Source organism: Polypterus senegalus, chromosome 11, assembly GCF_016835505.1.
Source record: "Polypterus senegalus isolate Bchr_013 chromosome 11, ASM1683550v1, whole genome shotgun sequence".
Taxonomy (NCBI): domain Eukaryota; kingdom Metazoa; phylum Chordata; class Cladistia; order Polypteriformes; family Polypteridae; genus Polypterus; species Polypterus senegalus.
The window spans coordinates 150,363,743-150,387,976 of NC_053164.1; the positions used below are offsets into that span (position 1 = coordinate 150,363,743).

At 38.2% G+C, this 24,234-nt stretch overlaps 1 protein-coding gene across 1 annotated transcript in view; it reads left to right on the forward strand.

Annotated features, from left to right (window-relative positions):
• Positions 1-24,234, forward strand: part of LOC120538620 (dynein heavy chain 3, axonemal-like) — a 155,956-nt gene that overhangs the window by 26,040 nt on the left and 105,682 nt on the right. Inside the window, exons 2-6 of the mRNA XM_039768006.1 lie at positions 4,778-4,869; positions 12,589-12,668; positions 14,633-14,747; positions 19,479-19,822; positions 22,013-22,160. Coding sequence (XP_039623940.1) covers positions 4,778-4,869; positions 12,589-12,668; positions 14,633-14,747; positions 19,479-19,822; positions 22,013-22,160 — 779 coding nt within the window. The remainder of the gene's footprint in view (positions 1-4,777; positions 4,870-12,588; positions 12,669-14,632; positions 14,748-19,478; positions 19,823-22,012; positions 22,161-24,234) is intronic.

A 24,234-nucleotide genomic window follows, 5' to 3' on the forward strand; every position in this document is an offset into this window, starting at 1 on the left:
CTTGAAAGAGCAAATAAGGTGATTTTATAAGTAAACAAATATTGGCAGGTACAATATATCATATCTATGATCTATCTATATATATATATACAATACAATCACACACACACACACACACACTGAGAACAAAATGATATAACAACGGTCATTGGAAACCAAAGTCACCAACTCCTTGAGCCCTGGATTCAACATCACTTAATTGAAGTCAATAATTGAATTCACAAGCTGATCCAACTTGCGTGAATTTTAGCACAGCAACTTATAAAGTAACTTAGTAGTATGTATGGTCCCCATGTGCCTGTATGCACTCCCGACAATTTCTGAACATGCTCCTGATGAGACGGTGGACGGGGGGGATCTACTCCTAAACCTGGATCAGGGCATCACTGAGCTCCTGGACAGACTGTGGTGCTACTTCATGGTGTTGGATGCACCAATACATAACGTCTTAGAAGTTCTCAGTTGGATTTGGGTCTGGGGAACGTGTGGGCTAGTCAGTGGCATCAATGCCTTTGTCATCCAGGAACTGCCTACCCACTTCGGCCACATGAGATCAGGCATTGTTGTTCGCTGGGTGGAACCCAGACCCCACTGCACTAGTGTAAGGAAAGACAATGGTTCTCAGGATCTCATCCTGGTACCTAACAGCAGTCAGCATACTGTAGCCTAGCCTGTGGAAATCTGTGCAACCCTCCAAGGTATGCCTCCCCAGACCATCACTGATCCACCTCCAAACCGGTCATACTGAATGATGTTGCAGGCTGAATAATGTTCACCATGGTGCCTCCAAACTTTTTCACATCTGTCACATGTGATCAGTGTCAACCTGCTGTTTTTTGTGAAGAGAGTGGGGTGCCAGTGGCGGAGCTGCCAATTGTGTATTCTCTGTTGAATGCCAATCGAGCTGCATGGTGATGGGCTGTGAGCACATGTCCCCACTAGAGGACATCGGTCCCTCATGCCACCCTCATGGAGTCTGTTTCTAATAGATTGATCAGAAACATGCACACTAGAAGTCAGTGCTCCTCCTGTTCCTTCACGCACAAACAAGCAGATACTGGCCCTACTGCTGCTGTGGTGATGCCATTTTAAAGTTCTGTCCAGCTGTCCTTGTGTAACAGCCAGTCTCCTGGTATCTCCTCCATAATCTTGAGATGTGCTGGGAGACACAGAAAACCTTCTTGCGACAGGCTGGACTACCTGTGCAAGCTGAATTGGCTACAGGTAGTGCCTCATGCTACTAGAAGTAACAAGGACACTAGGAAAATGCAAAACTGGAGAAGAATCAGTCAGGAAGGGTAAGGAGAGAGCGATTGTCTGGGGTCACCGCCTGCAAGACCATTCCCTTTTTGGGGCTTGTCTTGCAGTTGCCTGTCCAGTACATCTTTTGTCACTTTGATTTGCACCAAAGCAGATGAAACTGATTCACAATTGCTTATGCTTCCTAACTGGACAGATTGATATCCCTGAAGCTTACCTGACTTGGTGTTAGACTGTGATGATTAACTGTTCCCTTAATTTTTTGAACAGTATATACTGTATATGCATATGGAGAAACAGAGTGAGACCGAGCATTTATAGATAAAGCATATGCAAACAGCAGTAGTATTTTATTGAATTAATTCTACATAACATTAGCCGAAAACTGAAAATCAAAATATGATTCCTACTGTGCACTTCATTAATACAGCAGCCTTTATGCAGAAAATCTAAGGACAGTATGAATGTATATCATGGCTGTAAATTGTGCTTTATACTGCAATGTAACTTTCCCTTAGGTATTTACATTGCCTATATTATAAAGTGTGCTTTTACTATTTGTTTTAAATTTCCCAGCTTGTTGTACAGTGGTATTAAAAGGTAAAAATATGCTGTAAATATGACTTTTAAACTGTTTTTAGGCTTTGTCTGTGTTTGGATTTATGGTCTTGTCCACATTCACACATTTAAATGAGGTCTGTTATGTTTCTGTAAGTATAGTAAAGACCTTTTCCACTCATTCTTTTACAGAAGGTCTAACTGTAGTGTCATTTTGTATTAACTGTTAAAGAGGCTGAATGGCAAAACAGCTCCAACTGAACAGACTCCAAAATCTAATTATTCTTCTTGCTGTTATTTAAAAAACAAGCTACTTAATAAAGACACAGAACTGATGATTTATGCTAGGTAAAAATAAATCTTCCCCAAATCGTGTGTACATTCACTGTAGACAGATTGAAAAAAAGAAGTTTAATATCTTGAAGACCTTGAAATCTTGACTCAATTATTTTTTTATCATGATGTTGGGTTATAGTTGCGGTGAAAAGCATATTCTAATCTAATTACTATTATTTTTGTATTATATGAATAAAGAAGAATATGAAATTATGATAAAATAAAAAAAAATATTAAATTACGATCTAATGCATATTCATAGATACTCTGAACCTGACTATTTAAAAGAAGATCATATTTAACTTACGTATGAAGAGCAGGCCTTTTTGCCTTTACAAAATTAATATAAGGGTTTAACTGAGACAAATACTAATGTTGTCCAGTGAGTGGTCAATGACCAGGTCGAAAGGAACTCTTCAGTATTGCTTATGAACACAGCAGCATCTCAAATAATGGTGACATTTATATCATTCACTTTACAAGAAGGTTGTTAAAGTATAAAGTAACCAGAAAGAGCCACTAGATTGAATTTAAATTTGTTGGATCCCATTCATTAGTTTAAAATTAGTAAGAGATTCAAACTAGAGAGGGTTACAATTAACATAAATGTAACAAAGTATTTCTTTACATGAAAATGTACTTTGAAAATCTTCAAATCTTGATCTTGACCCTCTAGTATTATGGAAATGTTCAGACAAGTTGTCTTGAGCTGAACAGGCTGTTCCTATGGTGTTATAGGCATATTGGTGAAGAGTTACCTGAATGTTTTCTATTCTAGTATGCAGTTTCTCAAATTGACCCTACATCCTTTCCCCATACAGTGCTATGGGCAGTGCCTCTACTTCCTCTATTCAGGGCAAAGGATATGAAGTATAATTTATACCTCAGAAAGCCATTTGATATTTTCTGATTCTCCAATGGAAGCTTCTCAATGAAACAAATTATTTGCCATTTCTAAAAGCTAAGTGTTCTTACCATACTGCTCTGTAAAGAACACAACCAATATGAACACATTGATTTAATGAAGCTTTACTTTGGAGAATACTATGATAGTCTTAACAATTAATCTCATACAAGCATTATTGGCATCACAAATAGTATTTACCATAGTTAAAATAGTTTATATACTGTATACTGTCAATCATATTATACTAAAAAGGTATTCGTTCAGTAAGAACAGTAAAGAAAAAACAAACAATAAACAAATGTACTGTGTGATTCAATGTGAGCCTTCTACATATATTGGAGTAATAATGACTCAAATAGAAATCATTTTTAAACCATTTTAATGGTACAGTGAACATTCCAGAAAGTGGAAAAAAATTAAGCTTTGTGTATTTTTTTTTTTTTTTTGTTTGTTTAACGCAAGAGCTAATTTCTCTGTATTTACTGTAAGCACGGACCAGCTCAGTTCTGAGTTTCAGATACACATGATATTATACACACTGGTTTTGCTGTCGATACCTTCAGGGCATCAGCAAGTTTAACAGCTTTGGACCAAAACAGAGCTTGTGATCCTTTATATAAAGATGGCTGTCCTTCCCAGAATTACAGGGGTAAAGAAGTTCCTTTTCAGGACATTTAAGACTTCATGTTTTATCAGTAACTGATTTTCAACATTTACACATGAAAAGTGGAATGTGACCATATGTGTGGGATCCCACCTTTCAAGTTCCCATTTTCAATCTAACCTCTCTTCCAGATGGCAACCTTTCTGCTTTTTCTCTGCTTTATCATATTTTCTTTAAATTATATGACAACTAATGTAAGTGTTAAAAACTGAAGAAATAAAAATGGATTTTTTTTTATAATATGCATGTGCAACTTAGAAGCTGGAGTTTGGGATGAGAACCAGAGTGTTACTTGTGAGCATGTCCTGCTTGGTGTAGTAAGGAGGATTGATTTGGAAATGTCCAAAGACATGTGTTCTTGATTTTCTTAGTGGTGTGTGAGTTTTGGATCAGGCTTTTAGGTGGAAGCTCTGGATTCACTACTATTAACAGTCAATGCAGGAGGACTGCGCAGTGCTATGTCTCTCTCTAGTAGATTCTTTTGTTTTACGTAGGCTTCTTGCTAGCAGCTCTTTGACACCAGCGACTCTTTGACACCAGACTGCACATATAATAAAGCAGGGATCCAACAGCAATGCGGGCAGTTTAGCTTAGTGGAGTCTAATGCTAGCAAGACAGCACTTTTAAGAAAGAAAGGGCCTTGGATCAAAGTCTAATACATTTCAGGAGGGCACAGCTAAGAGTTGGTATAAAGCTATGCGCACTGTACCACAGACTGAATTTACTAGTGGGGCTGCTGTGTGAAGACGATGGGTCACCAGTAAATATACAACCCAGATACAGTATGTCAGAGTATAGGGACAAAAAGAGTAAACAATTAATACATAAGAAATCTCTCTATGTGTCTGTTGAATCCATGAATCTTCTGGAGTGGGATCCTGGAAGAAACTACTGAAGACATGCTATTTGAGCAAGCACAGCTCTCTAAAGTCTGCTTGAATTCAGTCTCTTAACCACTAAAAGCAACACTACACCAATACAGTGAGGCATAAAACCAAAATGTCAATCTGCTTATCTTGTCAATATCCTGTTTGTTTTTTCTACTTCTACAGCCTGAGTCAAGCGAGCGGTTGAAAGTTCTGCAGAGAGGAGCCTGGACACAAGCTGCCCCCTGCAAGGAGGAGAAATACTACAGGAAAGTCAGGTATCACTCCCAACTGCCTCAGCGGACAGAATGTGATTTGTAGTGTTATGTGTTAATGTGTATTTATGTGTTTTATTGTTGTTTTTTAAATTATTATTTTTCATACGTTTTGTGTTTTTTCTATTATTTTCATAATTGCGTATTGTCCCTTTAACTGTGCATTCATTCCTTGTATGTTGTGGGTTGAGCTCCATGAGGCCAGGCCACCCTGAATTCTGAACCCTTTATCTGGCTATTTAAAGGCCCTAGCTGGGTAACTCAAATGAGGAGAACATTGTTTGTGATTGGAATTTAAATGTATTGTTATTTTCTTAGAAAATGTCTGGTTTTGCAGTTAGGAATTTTGAAGATAGTTTGTTTCTTTGGACTGACTGATTAGGTTAGGCCCTGTCTTCATTGTCCTTTTAGGAGGCCTCACATCCATTTTGCTATGTTTGGGAGTCCTAATCATAACAGTAGCCTAACCCTCCAGGTTGTTAAAATTAAATCTGACTACTGCACTAATTATCCTTGTTGTCTTGCCAGTGCTATGTACAACCGCTCCCTTTTTACCAAAAGATATTATTAGGGGAGATACTTAGGTTTTCAGAAAGGTTTAGGTCAGCCAGCAGGGCCGTGTTAGACTGAATTATCTGGTCTGTAATTCTGTAAAATTGTGTTTTAAAGATTGTCTGATCCTATTACAAAAAACAGTCTGGTGGGTTTTGGGAAAATCCATTCAGCTGTTCAAATACAAATATTTCATACATAGATATGGTCAGCACAGTAGTTCCCTAGTTACAATACAGCAGTTTACATTATTTTCTATTGAGGATGAGACCTATAGATTCATCAGGGTAGAAGTGACAATCAATAATAGAATCAGACCAATGATTTAGCTGGTCCTCCTGTTAAAAAGAAGATTTTGTTCAGTCTGTGAGAATCTGTGGCTAATACATAGAATCGGCTTTGACATGCCATTCAGAATATGGACATGGGTCACTATTCTGGTCGAACTAACTCAAAGTTGTCTTTCATTCTCATTAATAAAGAAACAGATGTGTGAATTTGTCTATCAGGTCTATAAACCAAATTAGTTTTGGCAGCAATCTTGAAAGTTGGTTTACAAATTGCACTCCTTCATCTTTGAAGACATTTCTCTCCTTCCACTAAATGAGAACAAGAGGGAATAGTTGGCCTTGCAGTTGGAGATTCCCAGATAACATTTTTACAACTGAATAGCAATGAGGAAGAATTCCTTTATACTAACTGTCAACTTACACCAGCATGGAATGAATACAAATTAGTTTGCAGCAGGAAGGTACACAATAGTGACACTGGATTTATGGTCACTCTGATCAAATAACCTTATGTAATTGGCTGGACATATATTTTTCCATATTCATGTTGCAGCTCTTTTACAGAAAAAAAATAAAGCATGAAGTCAGTAGATTAAGTATATAACTAAATACATTTGATTACATTGATTTCAAATGATATTTTCTATCTCCTTGATTTCCTACTTTTTTAGATGTCCTCTGCATTGGGCATATCTATCATTAACACATGGCTGGGTGATGCAGGGCATATCCATGCTTTTTGCTCAAGCTGTAATTCTAGAGGTGCCCCAAAATGCATAGTATGCAGGTTCAAGAACAAATTTTCTGGCCCAAAAAAGTACATGAGGAAATCCTGCTAGATCATGCAAGGTTTATTAAGGGAATGTGCCTTGGGTTTGTTAAACAGTGAAAGTTGTATGGTTTTCTAAAAGCCCTGGAGTACCTGCGATGTACAACACTAGCAGGCAAAATGCCTACATCTCATGCCAGTCTTAGACGTTTTTCCATTTAATACCATAAAGGGAAACCTTGGATCAGAATCTGGAAGTCCTATTGATTATAGAAGTAGACAGGAAGCTTTCAGAGATTAATTGATTCTTATACTTTCAAACATAAATTGCGTTCAAAAATGTAGTAAGACCAGCATTTTAGAAGTCACTTCTGCTATATTCTGTTAACCTATGGCTTGTAGCAAGGAAATGTGACATTTGTGTGGAACCAATGAGATCAAGAAAAGAACAAAAATTAAATACTAAATATTCAAAAATATTAAAGCTATGGTAGAAAAGATAACAGCAAGAAATATAATCATCCCTGCTTTTGCATCTATCAGTTTTTCTGGGCTCACACTTTCTAAAACAAGTTTACAGTGAGAACAAAGAGGTATAGTGAGAAAGAATGACACTGCATAATGGTGATATGTGGCACCATCAGTCAGAAGTCATTCGTGTATAGTTTGATTATGATAATTCAGTGTTAAAATATGAAGCAAAGGATGAATCAGCATGCAGCACAACACAAACAACTCAGGCATAAAGATAATTCATGTATAGTATCTGATCATTAATACATCACATCTCTGGAATCCCAGCCAGGTTAGATAACTTGCTTAAGGTCATGCAGAAAGATCCTTGTTGTTTTCGTGACTTCTGTCTGATAATACCTTAAGCAACAGACTATGCCACAGAGTGGTATCCTAAAGAGGATTCGTCATGAGTAAAGGAAATAAAGAGATGTTTGTACTAAAAGGGCAAAGGAGAAGAATGGCTTGCTTTTTTCCTTAGTGGTAGGCAGGGAGGTATAGTGGTTAAGGTTTTGAACTTCAAACCATGCAGTTGTGGGTTCAAATCCTTCTACTGACACTGTGTGACAATCGCCAAGTCACTTGATCTGCCTGTGCTCCAACTGGAAAACCAAAAGAAATGTGACCAATTGTATCATAAATGTTGTAAGTTGCCTTGGATAAAGGTTGAACATTAATAAATGAATGTTTCTAACTACAAAACATAAAGACAGGGTTAAAATGGGATACACAAAAAGGCAAACAAACAGCCTTTAGTTTATATTGCACCTTTCTATAGTGAAAAGCATTCCATGGAACCTAACCAGATTATTGATGAGGTAAAATTATTTACCCTTTTTTTTTTCTTTTACCATTGAAGCTTACGAACCTTAAGGGGGTCACATTTTGAACCAGAGCAGGGACACAACTGGCAAATGTGCAGTTTAAAGTTCAATGTACATTATTTTTACAAAGTCATCAAGTTCTATACTGCTGTCTCTGTTAGATTTAAAATTATTCAGAATAAAACATAATTATAAGAATTTTAAATTTGGGCAAAGCAATTTACTGCATAAAATGGATCAATCTCTTATAGTATGTTTTATAATGAGTACCTTCCGGAGCAATTCCTATTACATGCAGTTTCTGGCTAGAGTGAATTTATTTGTTCTAAAAGCATGTTTGTGGCTATTCTGGAAATAGTTAGCTGTATCAATCTGAAACCTTATGTTACGTTTTCAGTTTGTCAGCACTGTCCCTCTGTACTCTCCAGATTGTTTAGTAAAGAATTAACTGTTAGACATAAAGTTTAGAAAATACATTGACATTGAAAAAGAAAACAACTTGGGTGTTTTTTGGCTTCCACACCTGCTGTCATATTGTGTAGCTAAAGGGATCTGAAACAGAGTGACTTGCTGAACAGTTACAAGAACTAAAAGCAATTATTTCAAATTTAATGAATAATTTTTATAGTCTCACATTAAGATCTTTGAAAAGCTGATTTGTGATGTACGACACAGTTATGGTGGAATAAAGGATTCCTGAAGATCTTGTTATTTCTGGAAATGCTTATAGAGCAGCTGGGACTCTTTGGGATAATGAGAATTACGGACTATCCAGTTTTTCCTATTATCAGTATAGGCATCATCTGGGTAAGGAGTTTTAAAAATCGATCAAATTGATTGTTTGTATAGATGCAATTAATTGATATGATATGCTATAGCATAAATATAAGTGGCACCCTTATATATACCAAATATCTATAGCACCCTCCTTTTATGATCATTGTCCCAAAGTAGTTTAGTTGAACAATATTCACATTTGGCTAGTTTAAAGACAACAGTTTACCTAATCTTCAAGTTATTGGAAGTACGATGAAAACTTGAGTGCCCAGAAGAAATGCTCCATGTGAGTACAGAGATAATGTGCACATTCCTCACAGACAGACTCTTGAAACTGTGAGGCAGCAGCAATAGCCACTGTGCCAGCATGCCATCCTAGTGCTAATAATAAATCAGTGTAAGTAAATGTTTACTACAGGCATACGAAACATCTCCCATTCAGTATATTTTTTATATTTTGCAGTGAAAGGTCACTTGTAAGGGATTTTTTACCCCATTGCTATGCCTGACATGGACTCTGCCTGGCAACCAGGCTAATGTTTGAGAAGTAAGTCCTGTGTAAAGATAGTGGCAGTGGCAGACAGAAAGAGGGAGTGGGAGAAAAAGTGAGAGAGAGAAAGAGTGAGAAAGGGAGATACAGAGAGAGAGAAAGTGAGAGAGAGATAGAGAGAGGCAGAGAATCAGAGAGAGAGAGAAAGAATGAGAGTGAGACACAGAGAGGGATAGTGAAAAAGAGAGAGAAACAGAGAGACAGAGAGCAAGTGTGGTGTTTAATTAGTTTTCTCTCCAGAGCTCATCTGCCTGAAAAATGTCAGGGTGGCATTTGAGATTGCAGAAGTGCCTTCTGCACTGTTTTGAGTACATTCCTGTTATAAGCAAGAAGTTAAGCTTTAATTGGCTTACTTTAAAAGAGGGTTCTTAATATTGTAGTCTAATGATTTGGTAAGCATTTTCATTTTCCTGTTTGTCTATTTTTATAGAATAGAATAGAATAGAATAGATAGATAGATAGATAGATAGATAGATAGATAGATAGATAGATAGATAGATAGATAGATAGATAGATAGATAGATAGATAGATCCAATACCAGAACATCAAGAATGGAGACTATGTTACAGTCAGTATATGTTGAGTTACTGCTGCAATTTCCAGATACAGTACTTCCATCTATTCATCTTCCAAACCTGATTATCCAGAGCAGGGTCATGGGGAAGCTGATGCCTGTTGCAGCAAGTATTGGGTACAAGGCAGGGACAATGCATAGATGGGGCACCAGTTTAACACAGGGTTTCAGATATATATGTCTATATATGGGTCAGGAATAGTATATCTGACAGATATTTCCCTTCCTCAGTCTCTTTCATTTTGATTGCACCTCAGAGTGAATCAAATTAGTAAAATGATGCCACATACAAAGTGATATAAGGATTAACACTGGTGCAGAAATCTGAGGAAGATCCTGCTGTGTGAGACTCAGTCCTACGTGACTAAGCTTAGAACCAGCAAAAACATCATTTTAGGACAGGGGTGCCCACACTTTTTCGGCTTGCGAGCTACTTTTAAAATGACCAGGTCGAAATGATCTACATAAATTAAAAATACTTTATATATATATATATATATATATATATATATATATATATATATATATATATATATATATATATATATATATATATATAGGCCTATCTACTAAGTATGCTTTATACATAAAATATGTTGTCGTACCTTGCAAAACTGATTAATTTTTTTAATTTTAATTTTAAGTGACATTTATGGTCACTACAGTATTTGGATTTAATAATCTTCATGTGGGAAAAGGCTGACTCGCATAAATAAGTACAGCCGAATAATGCAGTCTTGGAAGGACTTCTTATGCTTAATGATCGCGTGACTCACCCGGAATGATGCTTCGGTGTGTCTGCCTTTGCTTTTGAATTCATCCTAGTGAAAAATGACGGCTGTCCGATTAACTGCGATTTTAGTTCGCTCTCCTTTCTCTTTCTCAGATCGCTTTTCAGAAGGAAGTCAGTCTTGTAGTTTTTATGCACAGTTCTAAAGTGCCTTTACACATTTTCCTTCTTTGGAATAGCAATGATAGATTGACAGATCAGACAAACGCACTTCAATTGTGACATTATGAGAAAAAAAAAATCCTCTTCCTATTCCACATTCAGCCCATACCCTCCCCAAACTATTTTTTTAAATCCCTTCTTTAGTTGATATAAATTGGAAGGCTAACTAGATCACAGACGGAGTTTTGCAGTAGCTCGTGCGTTTGATCGTGCGTACAGGATGACCAGTGTGTTAGAAGAAAAGAGATCTCAGACTGGCCGCCCTGTATGTCAATCAAGTTGCAAATGCCATAGGGAGGATATATGATAAAATTTTTGAATGCAACGCGATCTACCTGCACTACCTTTGTGATCTACCGGTCGATCGCGATCGACGTCTTGGGCACCTCTGTTTTAGGACATGCTGTAGATACAAATGCCACCTGCATGGGATATTGGCTTGCTGGAAGATTCTGTTGCTCAGGTTTGGTGTCAAAGTGACAAATGCTTTTTCAGGTAAGACTATTATAGCTTCCTGAAGCACTCTTAATGTTTCCCAACAAGCTCATACACATGGCAACTTAATAATCAATGACCTTAAAGTGCATATTTTTGTAGTAATAACTATCTGTGTCTGAATATGCTTTCCTTCCTGTGTAACTGCATTTTCATTGCAACACATGCTGATTTGACATGGAGAACAATATCTAAGATTCACTGTATGCAGCAACCTGTTATACTTCTCAGGCCTCCTTTTAGATTGTTCTGACCTCTTATAATATGCAATTCTGCAACGAGTAACATGAAAACTACATCAAGAAGCACTGACTTATACCAGGTGATGTTTTTGAATGTCCAAAATTAGCTCCTAAAGCAATTCCCATAAGAACCTTCATTATATGCTCAAAAAGCATAAGGTCAACTGTGAAAAAGAGCTGATGACATTACTTTAAGTCAGAACTTTCAGAAACAAGTCAGCTGCAGGAAACTGAGTCTAGGCAGCTCCAATTATTTGCAAGAAACACTTTGACTATAATCTTTAATAAAGTTTAATCCAAAGATCATTCCACCAAGAAGGTTTAGCTATTAATGTTGGCCTAGAGGTACGTCTTTACATTTCAACAGCTGAAATATAAATATGTTTATGCATATTTTTGATGTTCACCACATATGTATGGAAGTGTTTACATCTGCATAAATCTAAACTCAATGGTCACTATATTAGGGACATCTGCATGTTAATACAAATAGCTTCCTTCTCCAAACATCCATCCACGTGTATCTCATTATGAACTGTTTATCATCCAGACAAAGGTCAATAGATTTTGTTTCTTGAAGAAAATTTGAACCAGGAAAATGTGAGTTCTAAGCAACTTTGATCCTGATGAAAATGTGCTGTATGTGCCACATTTGGTGACTCCAGCATCCCAGAAATAAACAACCTCCTGGAATTTCCATGCACTACAGTCTTTACAGTTTATAGAAATGGTAAAAATACTTTGTTAAGGAAGGGATCTGTAAATACTCAAATATAGCCACAGCAGGATGATAAGGCACTAAGTCACAAAGCATGCATCATCTCAAGCTGGTTTCACTAATGTGACAGTGACTTCAGTTTACTCCAGTGGCTTGCACACCTCCCAGCTCTCAGTCTAATAGAGCACCTTTGGAATGAAATAGAACAAGAGCTTCACAGCATGAATGTGTCCCTGAAATATCTTGCAGGAATGACATGGTAATTCCTGAGGAATTTTTCCAGCACACTATGGCTGTTCTGAGTTCTTACCCATAGGTGTACCTAATAAATTAGCCAATGACTGCATGTTTTATACCTATTTGCTTGTATATCAACTTGGGATGTTATTCTTATAATCAAAGGGTGCTATGTTATGTAAATGTTTTGTTTTAATTGGGGATTTATTTTCTTCTTCCTTTGTTCAGTGATTCTATTGGGAACAGTTACAGTCCCTCTGCCAAAGAGTTGTCCACCTCCTTTATCTACAAGCTTCTCAGCTCCAATGGTAAGAGCAGCAGCACTTGGATCAATGCAGTCTATGCACTTGTCTAAGTAAAGAGGGAAAGCAGAGCACTGACACAGCACTTCTAAGCAATTTTCACTCTAACATTCAGAGAGGGATATTATTTTAGTTCTTTTGTTTGGTATAAGATGAAGTCTGGTGTCCTTGGGTTTGATTTTATAGAACTGAAACAGCCAGGGAAGGTCTGAATTGTTTTTAAAATTTCCAACCAAGTAGAATCTTTACATTCAATCTTTACATTTTTCTGTTTTTCTTCTCTTTTATGCCCTCCATTTACTTTCATTTTTACAGAAGCAAATTCCTACCACTCAAAATAAAAATTATTTATTATTTTGCAAAAAAGAATTATTTCGCAATAATTATAGTGTTATGACTAAAAAGTATTGCATTATTTCGTAAAGATATTACCTGCAGTTTCCATGCATACTCAATCACCTACTGACAGCTATTGATAGATTAATCACGCACAAAGATTGTAATCAATTGATAAGACTTGAATAAAAGTCATAGGTATACGATTAGTTTTAATCAGTTTAAAGTTTAGTAAGTTTAGTACTGACATTTTAACATTTGCAGAGAGGTAACACAGAGCTGTTATTTCATCCTCACAGTGCCAGGGTCCGCATAGAGTTTGCATGTTCTTTGTGTGCATTTCTAGATTGATTAGTAGCAGTGAGTGAACTTAACTGTGCATATTTAACTTTTTTAACAGTGAATACTAGACATGTATCAAGAATACTTTCTCACTTGAAAACTTTTTTAGGTCTTCATGTGCTATGATGTAAATAACATGAGCCCCTGAAAGATGAACAGTGTCCACTGTGCCACCAGATCACAGTTTAAAATATGAATTTACAAATAACAGGATTAAAACTAAACCAATACTTCATTTAAAGGTTTCTATTTAGCGCACTCTTTTCTGTTTGGCTGTGTGATTAAGCCCTGCAAAGGATCAGCATAGCATCCACCATATTTGCCTCTTGCCTTAAACTCAGAGCTACTGCAATAGTCACTGGCTCCCTGTGGCGCTAAACTGGACTGATTACATTTACCACTTAGCACATGCAGAATTAAATGATCAGTTCTTAACACTTGATTGGACGCTGTGCACATGGTCTCAACCTCTTCCTCACTAGCTGTCACCAGACAACCCAGAGCACACGCTTAAATGATATTATTACCCTAGCAGACTATGATGTTTGTGAAATAACCTAATATGTTTGAGCAATAATACTTTTTTTGAGTGGCAAGCTTACTTTATATTAATGTGAGTATTTACATTTGGTCTTTAAAATCAAAGTAAACACTGGAATGGCTTTGTCCACTAACGTTTTTTTTTTCTTTGCCGAGATTATGAGACTGTAGGCTAGGTTTATTAAGATTAAATGAGTCAGTATTATATTTGATCACATACCCTACATTTTGACTTGCTATCACCAACAGCCATTTGTTCAGGATTTCTCTTTCCCATCAGAGGGGTGTAGGAAATCTTCCAGTGTTATTTTAATCAGATTTACCTAAAATTTACAGCATTCTTTTTGGCTATCACTTTTCCTTGCTAACACATTCACAAAAATATTTATGTGAGACAGTTGCTTAGTGAGTTACATTTATTTTTTCAGCTATTTTATTTTATGGGTTAAGTGACTTGGTAAAGATAATGAATGCATCTGAATCTCCTGCAGGTTTCAGCTCCATATTGCCATACTAATTACCTAAACACATGCAGGTAAAATCTTTGTAAGTTGCCTTATTTTAATGTGGAGCTGTCTAAAACAGAATAATGAGCCTGATTCTGCCAAGTCATCAGCCTCACCTTGAGGCTTGCTGTTTACTTGCATGGCCAGCAGTCACATATGACTTCAGTCTTGCCATCTGCTCATCTAAATGTGATATGGAGGTTCTGGCACCATAGCTAAATTCTGGAATCTAATTTCTTTTTACAGACATCCAGGAACCGACTGGCAAACAGGCAAGGAATGTGCAAGTGTGCCATGGTGCAGAGAAGGCACAGGAGAAAGTAGAAGCAAAGCAGTCTATTAATGATGGAAGTGTCCAGAAGTGGGTGTTTAGCACAACTGCACTGTGAATTTTTCTTCACTCTGGGTTGTTTCTGTTTATATATGAACTGCTGCATGTTGACCTTTTCAATTATTCTGCGTTTGTAAGAGTTCAATATTTCTGTACAGTTGTCTCTTTGTCTCCTTTGAGTCTGAGAATGACTAACACCTCTGAGGAAAACGCTTCACTTTTTTATGACAGTAACAGGGTTTGCTTCACTTAGCTCGTACAGCCCTTGACATGACTTGGTCTCCTTGCCTGAATGAATACACAGTTATATAATAATATAATAATGACCAAAGGAGAAACCCTTTTGTTCACAGAGCTCTTCTGACTTTTGTTAGTATGTTAGCATTCTGTGATTGTTCACATCCCTTAAGCTGAGATATACCTAAGATGTGTCTCTTGGAGTTTAAGCTAATAGTATAACTGCATAAATCATCCCTTTTTATCAGTGTTAATGCTCGGAAATGGCCATTTGCATGTGAGGTGTGTGTACCTTTCTTGATTTTTTTTTCTGTTGCTGTCAATGCTAAAATATTCAGTTTGTTATGCATCTTGATGCATTCATTACCTTTACGCCTGACAGAAAAAGTCATGAGAACCTGTTTTGGTATGACAAGAGTAGCAGAGCTGAGAAAAAGTGTCCTATCAATTGGTTTGTAGTGCCACTTGAGTTGCTTTATCTTTTTATTTTTACTGATCAAATATTCAAATGTGAAATCTAAACAATTTTAAGAAACAATAAAGTGGACAATAAGGGCCTGCCATTGACAAAGAAATATAAGTAAAATTCTACTTACCTTTGTTCAACAAAATGTATAATTGCATCATTTGTCAACACTCCTGCAGTACTGCAAATGATTTCAGGAAGCAGCAAAGCAATACTGGATTTCCTCTTGAATGTGAAGTTAAAAACAGTCACTTCATGGCATGCATGTGGTCAGTTCTTCTTTTTCCTATGATTGCATTTAAATATCTTATCTTATGCACATTCTTAATCATATCCATGTGACTAAACTGTTGATTATTTTTTTTTCCTCTGTGCTTTCCTTTTGCTGTTTAAGTATAAGAATTGTGTTCTGAGTTGAGTTTAGGTAATTCAGGGCTCCAGTTCACAGCAGACATGCAGAAAAAAAGCATTCAAAGCATTCAAAGTCCATCTCCAATCCCATCACCTGAAAACACGTGTAGATTTATTTAGTTACGCAGACCCGTGCACACCTACAGTAAATTGACATTTTTCCTTACAACTGAAACCCTGTGCTGCACATAAGAGGTGTTAGTCAGGTTCAAGCCTTCCTCAAAATATTTTTTAGGAAATCTGTGTGAATGATTGCTGCAGCAGCATGCTAGACTCTTTTAAAATTAAAAGGGGAAATATCCTATATTCTAAATACAAAGTTGGATGAAATTAATCCAAAAGCACTCTCTATTAACATAATGTTACAAATGTTGCAGGAGGGAAACACTCCCTGCTTTGTGATTCAGCCACCATCCAGAACCGAGGTCTAGCTATGACAATGTTAGAACTGCCATTAGAACGATTTGGTAACCCTGTGGATTAGCGTACCCTATTATTTGGGAGAATGGACATTGTAGCATTTTTTAAATTCATAAAATTCTCAGCAGGAAAATTTAAAGTTGTTTGAACATAGTTGATTTGAGGGAAACAAACTTGTACACTTGGTAAAGTATATATTTTTAAATGGTATTTAAATGTTGAAAACCCCACACTGCATGACTAATTTAGTATCTTGTCTGTAAGTTTATAACTACAGGGTGCAGCAGAAATAACTCCCACATTTCGAAAAAATCACCGTGGGGTCCCCAAAGCAGGTAGAGGGGTGCGGTCCATTCCGATAGGTACGGTACATAATAAAGTTTTCAGTCGTCACCATGCCGTGGTCAGGTGAGCATCGAGGCTTTGTAGTGGAGGCTTTTTTCAAAAATGGCGAATCTGTAACTGCGACACAGAGGGTGTTTCACACGCAGTTCGGTTTACGTGCTAATGAAAGTGTTCCAGACTGGAAAACGATTTTGCTGTGGGTTCAAAGAGTAAAGGCAACAGGAGGTTTTCAAGCATCCTCCTTGGTCCTTGGACCAACTAAAGCAGGCTTTTCTAGAAGAAATTGAAGGAATGATGGAGAGTGATGGAAAACTTCCAAGAACGGCTCCAAATGTGTATCAGCCGTCAAGGCCACCATTTGGACGATATAATTTTTAAAGCTTAAAGTAAAAAAACTTTTTTATATCTACATTTGGGAAATAAAAAGTTTTTGGTGATACCTCGTAGCATTTTTTTTCAATCCCACTTTTAAATGTGGGAGTTATTTCTGCCGCACCCTGTACAAGTACGGAAGTACGGTATTTAGCTTTGAGGTAAGGGTTAGGCTGGTGCAACTGCTGTTACACTTGTAGAAGTTTGAAAGAAAATAGCGTTGAATGAAAAATGATTTAGAGAGTTCAAAAACATGCCTTGGAAAATGCTTGAACTGAACCCACAGCAGCAAGAAATGCATTACGATTTTTTTAAATTTGTTCCTGTGCAGGATTTTTTGTTTTTATGCTATATCATTCCTTGTGGTTTTGCACTGCATGATGGGTGCTATATAAAACTGCTAAGACACATACTTGTTGCGTATTGCGCACATTTAGTACACAAAGTGTGTGTTGACAACAGAACCTGAAGAGAGGTCTCTCTTGATCCACTTTCTGTTTCTTCTTTTGCTTTTTTCTTCTGTTACAGTTTTTCATTCCTTCCTGAATGCTCTGCTTCTCACCTACTGCCACTTTTATCCTCTCTGTGAACATTCTGGACCCCCACACACACATATACACCATTCCATCAATGTTCTTGTTTCTCTTTCCCTCCCTCATCTTTCTTGGCACAAGCCAATGTGAATAAAGAATGAAAAGCACAGACCTGAGAACACTATGGAGACTGGTGGGAAAGACTGAAAATCTCCTCTTTGATGGACAGGAAACTAAACTACCGTTCTAAAGAAGTCTGATGCTGCTGACATTCATCTTCTTGCGCGTTTAGTCTGTTTAAGGTGTGTTTTGTCGTAGTTTATGCTTGGTTGTTTGGAGGTCAGGGTTTTATAGCAGTACTCCGGCTCTACTGTGAGAGAATGCTACATGTAGCTGGCTCCTAAGTAACACATACAAAATGACCTTAAATAAGTGAAGCAAAACTTCTGATCAGTGTAACACTGTGTGTAAAAGGAGTTAAAAGGATGGTATGTAAGTTATTGGACATGACTGTTGTAGAAGATCAGCCCAGCTACAGACAGACACACAGACCAAAAATATCCAGAACACACACGTTGTCAGGGATGCCAGGGACAACGACCCGGCCAGGTCTCCCTGAAGGACCGGAAGAGGGTCTACGCCCGCCCTGGATCATGTGGGAGCCGCCACCCTGGTTGCTTTGGGGGCCATGGGTTGAGGGCTTGGAAGCACAACCCTGTAGGGACCTGTGGACACCGCCAGGGGGCGTCCCGATGCCTTGGGAACCCTGGACCTCAGCACTTCAGCCACATCCGGAAGTTCTGGGGGGGTTAGAAAAGCAGGGACACCCGGAGAGCTTCCGGGAGTACAGCCGGCACTTCCGCCACACAGGGGCGTGTCGGCGGGTGATTGCCGGAACCCACCTGGAGCACATCCGGGTGCCAATAAAAGGGGCTGCCTCCCTTCATTCGAGGCTGGAGTCGGGTGGAAGAAGGACTAAGCAGAGGAGAGTGGACGCAGCCTGAAGATGGAGGCATTGTGTGTTGGCCAGGACTTTGGGGACTTGGGGTTTGTGTGCACTGTCTTTGTAAATAGTTTGTAAATAAACGTGTGGTGGTGACTTACAACATGTCTGCCTGTCTGTGTCTGGGCCACGTCCACAACGTTTATTTCTTTTTGGTACAACACAATGCACAAAACCCAATAAACTCAGTCCTTTCTTCTTCTATCTCCACTCCTCACTCGCAAGCTCTGTCTTACTTCTCCTGACTCTGGCTCACCGAGTGGAGTGAGTCGGCCTCCTTTATACTGCACCCGGAAGTGCTCCAGGTGCTTCCTAATTAAAATCTGGCAGCACTTCCAGGTGTGGCAGAAGTGCTGTATGCCAAGGCTCTGGAGCTATCCAGGCACCCCCTGGCAGTGGCTTGAGCAGTGGCTTCTAAGCCCCAAACCTGTGGCCCTGATACAAACCAAGGGGGCTGACCTCTTGTGTCCCAGGGGAGGTACTGTTGTTGACATATCCACTCCCCCAGTCCTCCCCTCAAAAGGGCATCCCGACCGGGCAAGGTCCCGAGCTGTCTATCACACTGTATATGAGCAAGTTCCCAGAGTATGGGACATCCATCTATTTCCTAACCCCCTTTTATAGTTCAGGGATGTGAGAATAAATGTCTTCCATTTTAGACAATACAAATTACCCAGCTTAGATGATGTTTAAGAGAAGTTGCCTGGCTTACATTTGATAAAGACAAAAACAATTACAACAGCAGACTAGTCTGTGTAGTTAGGAAACGTTATGTTTCTAATAAAAAATATTTAATTGACTTGGGAGTGATAGTATCTTTTTACATGCAAGGTGTTCAGAGTCTGATTTGTTGTCTGCCACTGTTTTTAAACTTGATGGTGAAAGTTGAATTGATTTCTTTTGAGAGGTACCTCTTAATTTGTTTCTCTCTTTGTCTCTGTCTCTCTCTCTCTCTCTCCCTACTTGTCTGACAGACTGAGAGCCTTGGCGATGGCAATAAGCGATGCAGCCACTCAAGGCAGTACTTCCCCTCCTCCAGGGCCAGACCGCTTCCCCAGGCTGCCTCACGTGTCTGTCTGTGTAGATGAGCTGCCAAACGCCAGCCTTTTGCCTGGCCCCCACAGATCAAGAGAGACAGCAGCTGGAAGCAGTAGACCTTCTATCCACCTACAGAGCCTCCGAGGATCTCAGGAGCAGAGCAACTTGAAAGACTGGGGATGTCCCCTGAAAATCAGGGGGAGAGATAATAGGGATTCTGGAGACCTGGGGATGCCCAGTCAAAATTTCCACCTGAGCGACTCCCAAGTCCAAGGGGCAGGTAAGATCTCAATCTTTTTGAGTGGAAATTCTATCCCTAATGCTTTCATGCTATTTCTGCCTGTTAACTATTTGTTTATTTGAAGCTTACTGTCAAAGGAAAGATTCCTTAGTAAGTGAGAATTTGTGCAAAGTTGAACAGTGGCCGATATACCAGTTCCCTGTTAGGTGCAAGAGATGGCTGTCAACATTCATGTTGCCAGAGAGCTTCTGATAATATCTGTGTGTAAACGCCTCATGTTTAATGTGAGTATTAGCAAAAAAAAAAACAGAAGCAAACAAATGCAAATGCAGGTGTTTCACCATGAAACTACAAAGTGTATTTAATGTCTTTCATCACTAAATCAATTTCTGATTAGTCAATTATCTGATTAATCAATTACTGATTAGAAGCAACTGGACTGCTCAGCATCTGTCATTTGGTGTAATGAAGAAAAGATTGATACAGGACTCAACATCTCTTTCTATGTGTTTTATGTTTCATAGTGTGCACTAAGAATATTCAACATGGTTGGCTAAGATCAAGCAAGTAGTGACGCATCTCTCATGTAGACCGGACCCGTCATGTCAAACCAGTCCTAGTACTGATGTGAAACAATTTCACATAACTTAACATAAAGTGACTTATTAGTCTCAAGTCGATTGTAGTCTACTGGTTACAGCATGCATCTGGAGAATGATTGAAAGTTGACAGACATTAGAGATGAAACTTTCCTACAAAGCACTTTTCTGCCCCTGTTGACAGGGAAATGTCTCTACTGCGTTTAATGGTCATTGAATATCTTATCTGCACAATTTTGTGGACATAGCACTTAACTACATGTGGATGGCAGAGTACAGTGCCAATTACACATCTGAAAACAAAATAAATTTGTGAATAAAATTAAACCAGAATTAATGAAACACTGGAAACAGAAACAAGTGGCGCAGTAGTGCAGTAGCAGGTGTTACTGAATCACAGCTCTAAGAGACAAGATTGAATTGTATGCCAGTCTGTGCCCAGCTTACACATTTTCCTCCTGTTTACATAGATGTTTCTACAGGTACTCTGCTGTTCCTGTTATATAACAAAGATGTACAGATTGGCTGCTGAGTCTAAATGGGCCTGGTATGGGAGAGTATAGTTATGTCTATGTGAACATAGAGCCAAACAGAGACATTTTTGGAAACAGTTAACCAGTTAACCTAACCTGCATGTCATTGTGGATGCAGGGAGAAAAATGGAGCACTGAGACTGAAACCCACACAGACAGAGCAATTTGCAGACTTCATACAGACAATGGCCACATGTGGAATACTTTATCTGTGAGTCAACAGTGTTAACCATTGCACCAACATGCCACCCAGTGTTTTTGTCTTAGAAAAGCAAACCATAATTCATACAACCTCATGAAATTGACCTGATTCACTATATACTGTGTATATATCTGCAAAAAATAAAACCATTTTAACATGATTTGCAGGGCATAAAAGTGAGAAAATTAGTATGTGTAGTTATACTTTGTTCATTCTGTATTATTTCTGTTCACATTCCATTATTTTTACCTAAATTAATGTAAAGAGAAGTACAGTGCTTTGTGTTTTATTAGGTACTGTGAAAGAATAACTAGAAGATAGAGGACCTGAATGAAAAAAGGTCATCACAGGCATACATTCTCCAAGATGTGAAATTGGCAGTTAATTATAGATGTGCTTATTTAAACTGAGAATTGCGTTGTTTTTTTTTGGTCTTTTTTTAATTTGTACATTTTACATTAGCGTAGTGTTGAGCTATTGCCTTGACAGCCTGTAGAAGCTGAAGCTGCTGTGTAACTGAGACCCTTGCGACTGGAACCTTAAATAAGCGATAACATTACAGTGCCATTGTTTAATGAGCAGAATGAATTTCTGCGTTGCTTTGTGTGTTTTTCCTGGCAGTTGGAGGATTGGGGGCAGGGTACTTTACTCCCAATTGCAGTCACATAGCGCTCCTAGAGTATTTCATTCATTGTAAATTTCCCCTTGAGATCAATAAAGTTTATCTGATGTGTCTAATTTAAACTAATCTGTTCTTCAAACTTGGCTACTCCAGCCTCCTTCATTTTAATAGAATATAGAGTTTTTGGATTTTATTAATTGTTTTAGAATTATGGGTGCCTTTTCTCCTTCTCTATTTCATTTTTTAATGAAACTGTTCAGTTTGCATTTTCAGTTTTCTTTCCCATGACAGACTCTAAGGAAGACTATACAACACATGACAAGGCAACAAAAGGTGTGTTGGCCATCTCCTTCCCTCCTTACACTTATTCCACCCATGGGCTGTCACGACCCACCACACCCTGCCAGGAGCATCTGCCTAGGTGAGGACCAAGTAAACGTAAAATCAAATCTGGGTTAACTGAATGTAAGAAAGTGAGTGTGGTGCATTTTGATGGGGAAGGCAAATATGAAAGAAAGTGATATGCCTGCAGCAGAGATTTTTAGTGGACTGCATCTGTGCACAAGAAATTGAATGTAGTATTGTGCACAGGTAATTTTTTTTAAGGAGCAGGGCCCTTATCTTCCATTCAGTCAGCAATAGTTTCATCTCTAGCCATACATTTTCTTGGTCCTTTAACTGAGATGCAATCTTCATCCGCATGGAATAGGTGAACCTGGAATGAAATTTACCCCTAGGATTTCACCGTTAATAACCAAGGGCCTCATGTATAACGGCGTGCGTAGAACTCACACTATAACATGGCGTAAGCACAAAAGCGGAAATGTTTGAACGCACAACAAAATCCAGATGCTTAAATCTGTGCGAACGCCAACTTCCACGTTATTGCGCTACATAAATCCTGTCAGCATGAAAAGTAACTGCTGTCTGACCCCAACTTCTCCCAGAATTACTCCTCTTTGAATATGCAAATCAATATAAATAGCCCCTAAGTTCAGCATTCTGTGAAAAAACAATAGCAAAAGCACGAGGGGAAATACAAGAATTTCAGCGAATACCAAGTGGAGGCAAGGAAAAATGAACTAATTGTTGGTTTTAACAGTGGTATAAGCAATAAAAGGAAGTTAATCGAGTGACATAGCATGTCGGAGAAATTTGAAAGCTCAAGTTCACAAAGTCGCACAGTGCCCGAAATAAAAAAGAAATTGTCACATATCAAAGTTGCCGTGAAAAGGCGAGTCGTAGCCCACTGTCTGAGTTTCATATGAAAGCTTATTAGGGTACAGAGAAAAAAAAATAGGGACACAGTGGGAGAAAAAGCATGAAATGTTAACTTTAATCTCTAAATTTCCACTTTAATCACATAGTTTATTTTGTTATTAAAGTAGAACATCATAAACTTCATCTTAAAATCGTTTAATTTACTAGTTTCTCAAATCCCATTGTAACTAAAGTACCATGTTAAATGCTTTGTTTTGTATTTGATCTTCTATATGCTCTATGTGTGTGAATCACTGCGTGCTTCCTGGCTTTCTCTTCCTCTGACAGGACACAGAATCCACTACATTTGTAATATTACAGTTTTCTGAATAATTAAAATACTGAGATGTACTAAACATGGGAATACGGTGGCGCAGTGATTGTTCATGTCTCACGCAAGATGCTTGCTGCGCCATGCGCGACCTTCAGTGAAATACTTTATTGTAGCAGTACAGTCTCTTTCAAACGTACTGACCCCCAATTCCTGTCCTTACTTTTCTTTCTCCAAATACCCAATCACCACACGATCAGCTATGTAATAGACGTTAAACCATCTGTAAGCTTACAATGAGGATTATTCAAAACTTTTAAGGAACATTGAAATATGTTCATAGTACGTGTTTAATTATTCTATCCATCTATCCTTCCAGTGTCACGCCAGCACCAGCAAGAATATAGCGCGAGTCAGGAACAATCCGTGAACGGAGTGCCAGCGGCTCGCTAGCGATGCAGCACTGTGTCCTCACATGTTTAATTATTAACAATATAGATTATTTAAATGAAGTTAATGTTTTATCTGTATAATATAATAAACATATTTTGCTGCATTTCATCTTAAAAATGATATTGTCATTATATGTAAATACGCGCTTTATAAAGTGGCTCAGGTTGTGCAATATTATAACTGTATCGCAAGTTTACAGTGAGGTAATTATACTTATAAGTACAAAGCATTCTACAAGGAGCAGTTGATGGACTGATTGAGTGCACTTATAGTTCTTGGGATGAAACTGTTTCTGAACTGCGAGGTCCGTACAGGAAAGGCTTTGAAGCGTTTGCCGTATGAGAGCAGTTCAATAGACAGCATGGCTAAGGCAGCATGTGCTTGATGCTGTATACCGATAATTCTCTTTCCGATCAGCTGCTGTAGATCTGTGATTCCACACTCAGATACAGTGATATAAATACTCTGAGTGGTGCAGTGAGAGTAATATGGAAAAAGATGATCCGCTGTG